This window comes from Pelobates fuscus, chromosome 3 (genome assembly GCF_036172605.1).
Source record: "Pelobates fuscus isolate aPelFus1 chromosome 3, aPelFus1.pri, whole genome shotgun sequence".
NCBI lineage: Eukaryota > Metazoa > Chordata > Amphibia > Anura > Pelobatidae > Pelobates > Pelobates fuscus.
Genome location: NC_086319.1, coordinates 70,026,288 through 70,039,215, shown reverse-complemented (window position 1 = coordinate 70,039,215; position 12,928 = coordinate 70,026,288). Strand labels below are relative to the sequence as shown.

General features: G+C 37.4%; 1 protein-coding gene across 2 annotated transcripts in view; it reads left to right on the top strand.

The window, feature by feature from the left end:
• The window catches only part of NEDD1 (NEDD1 gamma-tubulin ring complex targeting factor), a 46,860-nt gene that overhangs the window by 22,032 nt on the left and 11,900 nt on the right, over nucleotides 1-12,928 (top strand). For both annotated transcript variants that reach the window (XM_063447166.1, XM_063447165.1), the window contains exons 4-10: nucleotides 1,914-2,030; nucleotides 2,175-2,315; nucleotides 3,313-3,542; nucleotides 5,164-5,362; nucleotides 5,653-5,848; nucleotides 10,307-10,438; nucleotides 12,509-12,556. In XM_063447166.1, coding sequence (XP_063303236.1) covers nucleotides 1,914-2,030; nucleotides 2,175-2,315; nucleotides 3,313-3,542; nucleotides 5,164-5,362; nucleotides 5,653-5,848; nucleotides 10,307-10,438; nucleotides 12,509-12,556 — 1,063 coding nt within the window. The remainder of the gene's footprint in view (nucleotides 1-1,913; nucleotides 2,031-2,174; nucleotides 2,316-3,312; nucleotides 3,543-5,163; nucleotides 5,363-5,652; nucleotides 5,849-10,306; nucleotides 10,439-12,508; nucleotides 12,557-12,928) is intronic.

The following is a 12,928-nucleotide window of genomic DNA, read 5'->3' as shown; positions in this document are numbered from 1 at the left end:
TCCTCTAATAAAATGTGGAATTTAAACTTCTGAAGTATTCTTCTTACCTTGGATGACATAGTCTGCAAGTTGGCTAACAGAGTTGTTGGCTATTGCTCTTTGCCCATCAGTCCATGGTTGTAAGAAGAGTGCAGAAATTATGTCCTGCTTCACCCAAGCTGCTAAAGAGATACTGTGCTTTAGGTAGCCACTTTGCAATGCCCAAAGACGGTCTGCGCCAGTAACACTGCAATGAGTCGTGGGAGATGGAGTCCACAACATCTGGAGTGCCTCTTTTAACAAAACTGCTTTGCATTGCATTTGTGCTGGCATTCTTGGGGAAAAATAGGACTTGAATAATTGTACAAGAGACCATCCAGAGGCCCACATGTGAGGGCCTCTAAAGTTTTAGTTTACAGAGTTCAAGCTTCAGGGTTGCCAGTAAAAATGCCTTATTTCAGCTATTCTAGAGCTCATATATTGTATTGTAGGACATGCGCTATATTTCGTTTTATTACATGTTTGCTAAATCTGTAAGTCAAGATGAAAAAAGTCTTAGTGGTGTGTTAAACTTTTACTCAACCCCATACCTACATGTAATGGAAAACATATTTGCCCTGTGTTTTTTTTTTCTTCTGTCTGTTGCACATTAATTCCCTTCCAGCATTGATGTTTTGTTTGACACTGATAGGTCTGTTCCTTTAGTGTTTACAAAGCCTAGAATATTATGGTTTATGTTGTATTTCTCATTGGAAGACTAACCGCAAAAATGTGTTAAGTGAGGTCTAGAAATAACTGTGACCAGTTTAGAATGTTGGATTTCTGTTCATCTAACCATATAGTTGGAACCATTGCCATGAGTTATTGTTAACTGTTGTGGAAATCCAAAAATATTCCACTTTTTTTTTTTATGTCATATGACAGATTGCTTGGGGTAGTGAGGGTTCAAAACAAACTGTATATTAAAACCATTTCTAGACATTTGTTGTTGACCCTCTTTTACATCTATAGTTTGTGTAGATTGATGAGCTAAACGAACTTTGTTAAATTTTTTAAATTAAATACAGTATCCGTGGATAGGCAGCCCCTGGTATAGACAAAAAGGGGGGTTCATATAGAAGCCACCCCTTTTGGGGAAATGCCAGCTTACACTTTATGGAAATATATTTACACAATATAGCAAAATTAGGGCATCTATAGCCATAGAATATCTGGGAATCTTCTGTGTTGAGGTTCTGTTTTTTCCGCCAGGTTATAGTGCCCCGTTTATTAATTAAACTTTAAATTCTGGAGACATGTCAAGGGAATTGCACTGTTTGGGGGGGAAATATCAAAGATGGAAAAGGGCTTAGTTTCAGTTTTTCAGTTTCAGCATTTTTTTTAGCCCAATACATGCAATTCCCTTTTCAAATTTCCGTGATTCAACAAACCCCTGTTATTTGTTGGTTTCCATTAAAGATTCTTTATAGTCCTCACCACTGCAAAATGAAATAAACTTTAATCTGTAAATTTATTATGAATTGTAAAAAGTTTTGCTAAATCGGTCAAATAGTCATTGTTTTTTTTATCAAGTGCACACACCAAGAAATGGCTCATTTAATTTAGTTTTCTTTTAACTTTATCTGTGAGACAGTCTGTGTGAATGAGATTAGTTTATTAGTAGTTACATCATTCTTGTTAGTTTTTTTTTTTGGTCCATAACTCATTGTTTAGTTCAATGCATAAAAAAAATACATTTCAGACTGGTTAACATAGGATTGCAATGTGCTTCAGCTGTTCCTACTCTTCTTACTTATTATATGCAGTATTTTGTTTAGACTCTTAAGTATGTTAGCCACATACTACATTATCAACGTGTTGCCTTGACATCCGTAGGCATTTTAGTGTGATATCGCTTTTTTACATTATGATCACCTATATCTTTTCCCTTATAGAAACAGCAGACCTGTGTAAATTTAAATTCAAGTTCTCAGTATGTAGTCAGTGGTGGTCTCGATAGCACTGTGAACATATGGGATTTGAAATCTAAAAGACTTCATCGATCGTTAAAGGTAAGGTCTTGCGGTTACAAAATCTCAAATATCCCTGAGTAGCCTGAAGGTGGTGAATCATCTCACACCAGATTGAGAAGCCAGGATGTATTTGAGTGGAAATGTATTTGTTTCTGAGTTCTTATTTCAGCTGATCTCTTCCAGGATCACAGGGATGAAGTAACGTGTGTTACATTTAATGGGAATGACTGCTATGTGGCCTCAGGCTCTTTGAGTGGAGAAATCATATTGCATAATGTAACTACCAATTTATCCTGCACACCGTTTGGTCATGGAAGCAGCCAGGTACTGACTGTACTCAATTTAAATATATTCCTTTTTTTTTGTGTGTTTGCAGTTCAAATTAATACATATTTTGGGGTTTTAAAGTAAGAAATCAAAGTATATATTTTCACATTCTTTATATGATTTTAGACGCATTCGTTGCTACTGAAATTAAATTGTCACAGACTTCATGCGTCATGCAATTTTTTTTTTATTTTTTTTTTGTAGTCTGTAAACAACCACAGGTCAATAGAATCTGTAAATCAAGATTATGCTTTAAATCATGCACCTAAGAAGGAAAACAGCTCTTACAGTGATTATACTGTAGAACACTATTATCATCCATGGAACATCTTAAAGGATTTATTTGATGAATACAGAGTTTAATGCAAATTCAAAAAGTTTAGTGCTGAAATAAGTTTAAAAAAAAAAAAAAAAAAAGAGTATATGACCTGTTGAAAAAGTAACTGCCCCCTGATTTCAGTGCTTCTGTTATAAAGCATTTGATGTGCGCATCGCGGCATTTATTGCCCATGTACATTAAGTCCACAGTGCTTCTCTTTGAGATGTGTTTGGACAAAATCATGTTGACATCAGAGGTGCTGCAATGAAGAGGCGTTTATTTGTATTTTTTTTTACATTTTTTATGTAACTCTTTAATTATCTACGTGTTGCCTTGAGATCTGTAGAAAAAAAAAATTGTAATTTTTTAAAGGGCTGTCCTGCAACCTAAAAGACCACTCTAAATATTTGTGCATACAAAAACGTGAAAGTGAAAAATCCCAAAGTATACTTCTCTCACAGACTCTGGAACAACATTTTGGTTCATATATATATAAGTTTCCCCCTTCTTTAATAAAATCTGAATTCCTGACTTTGTGCACAACCCTTTCTTCTCTTCCCTCTTACTATTTGAGGCAAAACTATTTTTTTGGGGTATTATAATGTTCCTTTAATGATGTATCTGTGACTTGCTGAACACATTTGTTTCACTGATAAGTGTTTCCTGTTTGTCTAGCCTATTCGCCATGTGAAGTATTCATTTATAAAGAAGTTTCTGCTGGGTGCAGTCTCAGACAGTGGTAGTGTAACTCTTTGGGATGTGAATACTCAGAGTCCGTATCACATGTTTGATGGTGCTCACAAGGCCCCAGCCTCAGGAATATGTTTTTCCCCGGTGAATGAGTTGCTGCTTGTCACCATAGGACTGGATAAAAGAATTATTTGTTATGATATATCCAGCAAAAAGTAAGTGTCTTTTTTATTTTTTTATTTTAGAAGAGGTTTAAAGTACAGTTTACAGTTGAGAACAAGTGTTCTGTCCTAATACCAAGTTTCATTGAAGTGTTGTATGTTCTGTATTAAAAGGGGAATAAACGGTAATTTAAATTACACAATGCTGATCTCTACCTGCTTATACTTACAGCAGGAGTTGTTGAGCAGTAAATATAGTAAGCTGGATATCAAATGTGGACGTCATATACATTTGGTGCTGCTGTTGGTCTAACTAATACAAACTGAGAACTACTGAACCTTTTCTATGAAGCTTTATTTCAGGTTACAGGACATAAACCATGTTTACATATACAAGGTACACAAGTGAATATCTGTTCTAGTCCGTTGTGCCTTAAATATGGAACTAAATTTCCTTGTGTCACATGAACCATTTGTTTGCTGTTTCTGTACAAAACGACTTTCAAGAGTCATTGAATGAGGTACAAGTACGGTACATGATAGTCTGTAAATATCCTAAATAAATTGAATCTATCTAAGATCACCTGTTATAATTTATTTATTTTTCCTCCAATTATTTTCTTTCTTTTCTTCATCCACGCTCCCTTCCACTAAATATTGTTTCTTCTGGCACTTGACAGGGCACAGGGTATTGCTAAAATGATTGCAAAGAAAAACAAAAAAAAATGACTGAGAAAAATACACTGCATTTATTAAAAATACAGCTTAATATGCCTTTCTTTCTTTAATTGTCCAGGTTATACACTAAAGTGAGAATTCAAGGTGAATTACACATTTAAGGTCAAAGTAGCCAAACTGAATATTTTAAGAAACCATGATCTTGTGCTTTAAAGAGACAACGTTTACATTGTTTTTTTTAATCAAAACAAAGTTATGATGCCAAGAGAACCCCGGATGTCTGCTTACATCAAGGACTAAACTGTTCATGAGCAGTATAACCACAAAGTCTTGAAGTCGGCTCTGCCCAGCTAATTCTGTTGCAGTCCGAGAATTAAGTCAGGAAACCTCAGACTGTGATCCACTTATAGAATGAGTGTGTCAGTTGACCTACCTACTCATTGGTGATTTGTCACATTACTTGTATAGCATTATACACTAAGGTTGTCCTAGTTTATCAGGCAGAGCTTTTTTTCTGACTATCACACTAGCAGAGCCAGCATGTAAAATCTGTTTTACATTCAAAATGAGAGCACAAATATGACTTTGGCTCCAAGTGCATATTTTGTATAGATTTAACCTTGGGATACATGCACTGGAGGCATGTTAGTACCCAAAGACTCAAAGCACCATAACTACAGTGAGCTATAGCAATTGTGATGCTTAGAGTTCACTTGTACTAAAACCTCTTCTGAAAAGGTGGTTTAGATAGGACTTCAGAATTCTGTTTTTGTTCATGGTTTCATTTTAAAATTCTGACCAAGCCTAGTTAGAATTGATCTTATCTACTTTACCAGTCCCTACCACTTAATTTATGTAAAGTTTGTTGTCCTCACAGAAGTTGTTGATGCTGTTTCTGCTTTTTAGTGAATTTTTCTTAATGTTTTGCATTGTTTGCGTGGAAGTGTGTTTTTTTTTTTTCAGTAGTGGTGATCTTGCTTGTTTTGTTTACATTAAGGATTCTGCAGTCAGTTGTGGCCGAATCACCTCTTACTGCATTAGATTACATGCATGATGGAATAACACTTGCTGTTGGCTCGTCTCGTGGGAAAATCTACCTGTATGATTTAAGAATGTTAAGCTCACCTGTGAAGACAGTCAGTGCTCACAAAACATCCGTGCAATGCATTCAGTTTCAACACAGCAATAGTTACAAGGTGAGATAAAGGACATCCTTTTAAATGGATAAACAAAATGCTTTGTTGGTTTTCAGCGCATGTATCTGTTATATCATTTTATTTAAGTCTGAGCTTGAAATGGTAAACTTATTAACTGCCGTGGTCCTAAGAGGATCAAAAGATGATCTTTATGGGGTTAAAAGTATCTTGTTTTTCATGTCTGTATGCTATAATCTGATTAATGCATCTTTGTCAAATTATAATGCAAAGTGCAGTCTGTGATGTTTTTTATATTTATTTTTATGTGTTTATGTATTTCCTACACACAGAGTAGTAAAGGTTCTTCAAGTAAATCATCTTTGATCTCTTCTTCTATGAATAAGAAACCTTCCACCAAGTCAGGATCTATTGTCGGAGGAACACATAGTGCAAACGTAATCAAAGATTTGCCATCGCCAATGTCTTCAGCATTAGCTCAGCCAGCACTGGATAGCAGAGGAATTGAGCAAAGTGAAGACATTTTGGGTATAAGGTTTTGTTTACTTGTATTATATATTAATGTGTTGTGCATTGAGGAGGGCTGAACGTTAAGTTGGAAAGTGAAAATGTTTCTTTAGAAATCTATTTGTCAGGATACGATTTCTTCAATGTTTCAATTCTTCTTTTAATGTGTGAAATTTCTAAATTGCTAATGTTTACCCTTAGTTTATAAAAAGAAAAATATCCGCTCTGAATTGTAAAGAAAAGTTATTCATATATTCTGGACTCACATGCCTTAATCCGTAGCATCTATTTTTGGAACTCAGAAGTTAGTGTTGTCCACATATATCCATTATGAAATAATTTCTGTGCCAGACACCATTATAATAGGCGGCATTATAATTCTCGGTTTCTTTTTTTAATTGGCATTTAGTGTTCATCCTTTATATGTGAATTGAAACACTAAAATAAGACTGGTTTCTAAATGTTTTGCTGTATTTAGTATGATTTTAATTTTGTTATTGACAATTACATTGTCTAGCTGCCCGCTAAGTACATACAATGCAGGATGTAATAAACAGTATGCAGTACTCGTTCACTAAATTAAGTTTCACATAGTGCCATGCAAATAGCTAGTATTATGTTGTATTTACACTCCTTATCAGTAGATTGGGGTTTTTGCTATGATTTAAAAACATATTTCAATATCCATCTCACAAAAGTTCAAGTTTCTTTTTGCATCCTCTAGGCTAATTTGTACTACCTATTTCTTTACTTATTTTTTTTAAATGATTATAACTGGTAGAGGTAGTAATATTAGTATTCCTTTTGGATGGATGATGCGTTAAATCAATACATCAAGCACCATTACAATTACAACTGCCCTGAGGAAAGTCTGGTGGCGTAGGAAGGGTACTCATTGGATGGAAGTGCTCAGTTGACACTCAGAAAGTGAGTTGGCCCTGCACGAAAGGGCTTACCTCAGTTGAGCCAATGTAACTTCTTGCAGGATCTTCCACCTCTATGGGAGTAGGTGACTGGCACCTGGGGGACCCCAGGTAAGTTACAAAGTGGTTTGATTACTTACCCTGGACTGTAGTTCTTATGGTGCTTGAAGGCTTTCTTTTAAAATAAAAAAATCTACCTAAATGAATCCTAACTGTAGCAAATTACAGACCTATGATCTTTGTCTGTTGCTCCTAGTCTACGGCTGATTTTACTGAAGTACTCCTATTACTTTCTGTAGAGGGATTCTGGAGTATGAGCCTAGACAGAGTATGTGATTCTCTCTGTATGACAAAATTAGAGCATATACTTCATAATTCACCCAAATTATTTTAAATTGACTAAATAAATTTGGTCCAAATGCGACGAATGACAAGGATAGACTGCTATCACTTTAGGGTTTATTGAGACGTGAGAGAAATGGTTGGGATGGGATTCTAAATAGTGTTGTTGGTTTTTTTTTTTACCTAGACAAAGCATGGAATCATAAACATGCTGGATGATTATTGTATTCAGCTCTAAATGGCAAAGCTGAAAATGAATTGTAGTTAACTAGGAGCCGGTGATCACTATTTTTAAAGTCCCTATCAATTTTTATTTATTTATTTATTGGTTTTCCTTTTTTTTGTTGTCTGCCTATAACGGACTGCCTTCTGTTTTGGGGGTACATTTGATTGGCAACTGAAGTAAAGCCTTGCTTTACGCTCCACCCACTATCAAGTTTTGTCGGCTTGACTGCTATACTTAAGAAAAGTAGTCCTTACTATTCTTTATGTATTTTATGTAATGTTGCATGCTAAGGGCAAAATGTGATTCAGACATAGGGAATCAGATAGAAACAGATTAGATGAATGTTTTTTTTTTATTTATTTTTTTTTTTTTTGGGTGACCGATCCACTGTAAAGGGACACCATAGTCACCAGAACGACGACAGCTTAATGTAGTTGTTATGGTGAGTAAAGTCAGTCCCTGCAGGCCTTTTAATGTAAACACTGCCTTTTCAGAGAATTACAGCCTAGGGACAATTCAAATGTCCACTAGAGGTGATTCCAGGGTCAATGCGGGAGACGCTGAAGTTTCCCAGTAGAGATGCATTGATTCAATGCATCTCTATGAGGGAATGCCGATTGGCCAGGTTGGCGTTTGGCACTGCCCCCACCCCGCTTCCTTGACTGGGATCAACAGAATTGACTATCTCAGCCAAACTAATGCTTTGCTTTAGTAAAGACATATAGGGGGACGACCACTTAATGGTGGTTTAGAACTATACTGTCAACAATACACCTTTTTTGTTCCTGACGAGATAGTGTCCCTTTAAGTATTCTTCTAAGCCGCAACTATTTTTATCCTAAAGGAGCAGCAAAATAACTACATTTTATATGAAAAATTACTGGTTTACATTCACAGTGATTTTCTGATCAACTTCTTATTGTCTGCGTACAGTACTTTGGAAGGCTTTGTGTTATTTTGTGCTTTTATGTAGAAACCTACATATATGATCGGAGAGTGCTTTACTTGAGTTACAACTATATATTTAAAGCGGCACTGTCATGCCGAACTTACCTTTCCTCAATCTCTTCCTCCCTCTCTCAGGATCTGTTCTCCGTTTCTTCCTGTCTGCTATAGTTTTCTTTAAAATCATAAGACAAAGTAGGCACTCTTTGCCTTATGGAGGATTCCTCCGCTTGACCAGCTCTGACCAGCGGAGGAGCAAAGTGTGCTTAATTTCCGCTGGTCAGAGCAATTTTCCCATGATCCTTACCTTTCCTCCCTGTTCCCACGATGCTTCCTGTCATTTTTAGACGAAACTGCCGAATTGCGTTCTAACTGAATGAGAACAGTATGTTCGTTTGTTTTAGAACGCAATTCGGCACTTTGTTCGGATCGCAATTTCATTCGAATGAATGAAACTCCGATCCTATTCGTGCCGTGGCTGCATCTTGCAGCCGCTTAGTAGATAACTCCCTAATTCCTACGGTATCAGGGAGCTATCTACTAAAAGGCTGAAAGATCTAAATTGGTCTTTCAGCCAAATTTACTAATACTAAGTAAAGATTACTTAGTATTAGTAAATAATATGGCCCTACTCGCTATACTGCAGGTAGGGGCATGTCTATTAAACAGTGAGCAGCCTGTGGCGGGGGACCTACTCTTCTCCCCCCCCCCCCCCAACCCCTGGGCAGCAGGTGGGGGCCATAATGATAATGAAGGGGGGGGGGGGCTACTGTCCTCCCCCCCCACCCCTGGGCGGCGGGTGGGGGCCATAATGATGATGAAGGGGGGGGCCTACTGTCCTCCGTCCTCCCCCCGGAACCCACCCCTGGGCGGCGGGTGGGGGCCATAAAGATAACGAGGGGGGGACCTACTGTCCTCCAACTCTCCGGCCCCCGTCGAACTATAAATAAAATAAAATAAACCTGAGCGCAATAAAAAGCCTTACCCCGCCCTGCAATTAGGCTAAGAACACTCTGATTGGTGGGTTTAAGCCAATCAGAGTGCTCTTTGTCATTTTACACAGCGTGGGAAAATTCCAAATAACTTTCCCACGCTGTGTAAAATGACATAGAGCACTCTGATTGGCTTAAACCCACCAATCAGAGTGTTCTTAGCCTAATTGCAGGGCGGGGTAAGGCTTTATATGCCCTGCCCCGCCCTGCGGAGCTCAGTCTGCGCGTTGCCCTCCATGGGTGAAGATGGATTATTTTTTTTTGCGCTCGGGTTATTTCTTTTTCATCTGGTCCCCCCCCCTCCTTCATTGTCATTATTGCCCCCACCCGCCGCCCAGAGGTGGGGGCGGGAGAGGGGGAGGACAGTAGGTCTCCCCTCATTATCTTTATGGCCCCCACCCTCCGCCCAGGTTTGGGGCCGGGGGGGGGGGGGAGATGGGATGACAGTAGGTCCCCCCCCTCATTATCATTATGGCCCCCACCCGCCGCGCAGGGGCGGGGGCCGGATAGTAGGGATTTTATTTTACAGTGAGCAGCCACTGGCTGCTCACTGTTTAGTAGACATGCCCCTACTCGCGTTTTAGGGGTTAAAAAAACAAACAAAAAACCGGGATTCGGCATGACAGTGCCGCTTTAACATGGTCTGTTTTACTCTTTTTTTTTTTAAAACAACAATGGACTGGATTTTCTTACCTTACAGCTTAATAAATGGTTTTTAATAATAGACAGTTACAATTCTATGCATGCCTAATGCATTCAGACTCTAGCCTTTGAAGTGATTTTCACATAATGTTCTTCTCTGTTGATTTATATACCGATAATGTACATTTTAGCTTCTGCTGTGGTTTGCTGTTCTCTTTATTGAGCATTGTGGTATAAAGTAAGAAGGTTTGTGTGTGTTCTGCCATTGTCATTTTCATTTTGGATAAGAAGATATTTACTAAATAATTATCTTTAAATTGCACTAGCATACGCAGATCTATTTTGTTTAAAGTGAAGTTACATTTTTTTATTTTTTTATTTTACATTTTCTTTTTTAATATCTATATAGGTATACCACATAGTTCCAGTCTTGATGTAATCCCATCAAAAGAAAATGTTTACAACAAAAGTTCTGAATTAAAATCCATGGATTCGTTTGGAAGAAGTAGCTTAGGTGACATATTCTCTCCTGTGAAGGATGGTACGTTACTAAATATTTGTAACTTATTAAAGGGAACTCCCATCATTTAGATTACTTATATTCATATTGACCCCTTAAATATTAACTAGCTTAATTTTTTCTTTCTTTCTTTCTTCCTTTTTTATTTATGGCAGTGCTTACTGGGCATTTCAGCACTTCCTGCATCCAGAACCTAAATTGGAATTTTAAATTTTGCAACCAGTGGCATAATTAATTTGTCACGCATCACCCGTGTGAAAAATGAATGTGTTGATGATCTGATGGTCCTGAGTTTATTAACTATACCTCTGCAAAATGATGTTCCTATTATATTATAGCAGTTCATTGCGTGGCTTGATTGTTTTGCTAATAATTACTGTGTGTGATTTTGCTGCTGTGCTGATACCTTTACAGGACTAACCGGGTGTTTAACTTGCGTGCTATCTCCAGGGAGTGGCATTCCACCTTAAGAATAAAGGAATTCCGTTTGCGTTTCGTGTCGGCTGTCAAACTGATGCCAGCATTTTATTTATTTTACTTTGTCAATGGTGTGAGGGAATGAGAGCCAGCTTATTTACATTTACATTACACTCGGTAAATATATAGAGAGAGAAATTCTGAGCTCTCACCTCTTCTGTTTACATTTATATTGAGCCACATAGCATTCCACTTCACAATGTTTACAATTAAAGTGGAAAAAAGTAGAATAATTGGGGACACCAGCCCGATAGCTCAACTCCACACTTTGCTGGACCACATCCTCATTTATGGACCCACGGTGGAAGATTCACGCTCACTTTTTTGCTGTATTGCACCTTATTGTTAATGTAGGTTTTGAATGTAGGTGAAGCAGACAGAGCCTCACCTTGCTACTGATAAGGAATTTGAAGTAAACCATTGAGATCCTTCCTTCTAAGGAAGCTGCAGGATCCAGGCTGTATCCATGACTTACAAATAATAGTACTTTTCGAAGCTTACGGCAATATTAAGAGGCAAACGTTTTACTAAAAGTTATAATCTGGAGTGCCATATAATAAGATTCAAATGGACTATGGAAAGTACCTAATGTACATGTCCACAGACCTAGCAATCGTAAACACAAATGGAACCAGGAGCTATCCAAAACAGTTGGGTTTATTTACTAATTTTCAGATTGTAGTGAATTGTAGGCCAAAGTAGCCAATATGTGACTGAAGTCATCGATTTCAACCAGAATTTTACAGTTCAGTGCAGTAATTGTAAACCCCTAAGAAAATCTATGCATTATTGCCATGTATATCAGATCACACTAAGCTGGGTCTTATAGTAGATATACAAGTAGAACATATATGCATACGTACATACAAAACCAAATAGTGAGATACATTCCTAGATGAAACTTAAAGGGACACTTTAGCTACTCACCCTTTTCCCTCGCCGGGCTCCCTTTCCTTTCCTCCCCTGCCGACGTCAGCATCCTTTTTTTCAATGCTTTCCTATAGACGCTCTGCGTGATTGAGGCATAATATGCCTCAATCTTTTCCGATGCACCTCTAGTGGCTGTCTGGAAGACAGCCACTAGAGGCTGGCTTAACCCCAGTTGTAAACATAGCAGTTTCTCAGAAACTGCTATGTTTACATCAGGCAGGGTTAACCCTAGAGGGACCTGACACCCAGACCACTTCATTGAGCTGAAGTGGTCTGGGTGACTATAGTGTCCTTTTAACTATATTAAAATATATATTTTTTTTTTTTCAGGACTTTCTTTGTGTTTTCCCACATAGCAGTGTTATGTTTTGGGGGATCTCGTTGCTTTCCTCCCCCTATAGTACAATCCTGGCATCATTAAAGCTGCTTAGCAATATAATTGTTTTAAATTGCCAGGATTTTTTTTTTTTTTTTTTTTTTGTGCAGTGTGTGTATGTAGTAGCCTTGTTTTTTTGTTTGATTTTTTTTTTTCTCTTAATTTTGATGTATGTGACTAGAGAAGGAATAGCACTGTGTGAATACATATGCAAATATTGTGATAGAGAACATAACTTAAATCTCAAAGAATTATACTGATACTGAAATAGCGAAGTCCTTAAGTGTTGTTTTTTTTTTTTTTTACAGATGCACTTCATCTTAAAGGAGCTGAGGACTTTGTCTTTAAAGGAAACGGTATGCATCCTCATATTTGTAGGACCTTACTAGGGTTCCCTATTTCAAACATCACAAAAATATATTTAATTGGAAAATGTAAATGTGCATCATTCACAGTCCTATTGTGTTTGTAAGGGATTGGGTGAAATCAGATAGATGTGGTGTTTATTCATACTGGAATTATTCAACCTACTTATTGTGACTTGCATTACTATATATAATCATTTGAATATGTGCTGCAGAGAGAATATATGCTTGAAGGGGGAAAAGTCATAGAAGAAGTATATACCAACATTGTCCCACTTTATAGGAATTGTTTGTCATTAAGAAACATGAGACATGGTTTATTGGCTTCTATCCAGTTAAAGAGACATTTCAGCCAACAACGCA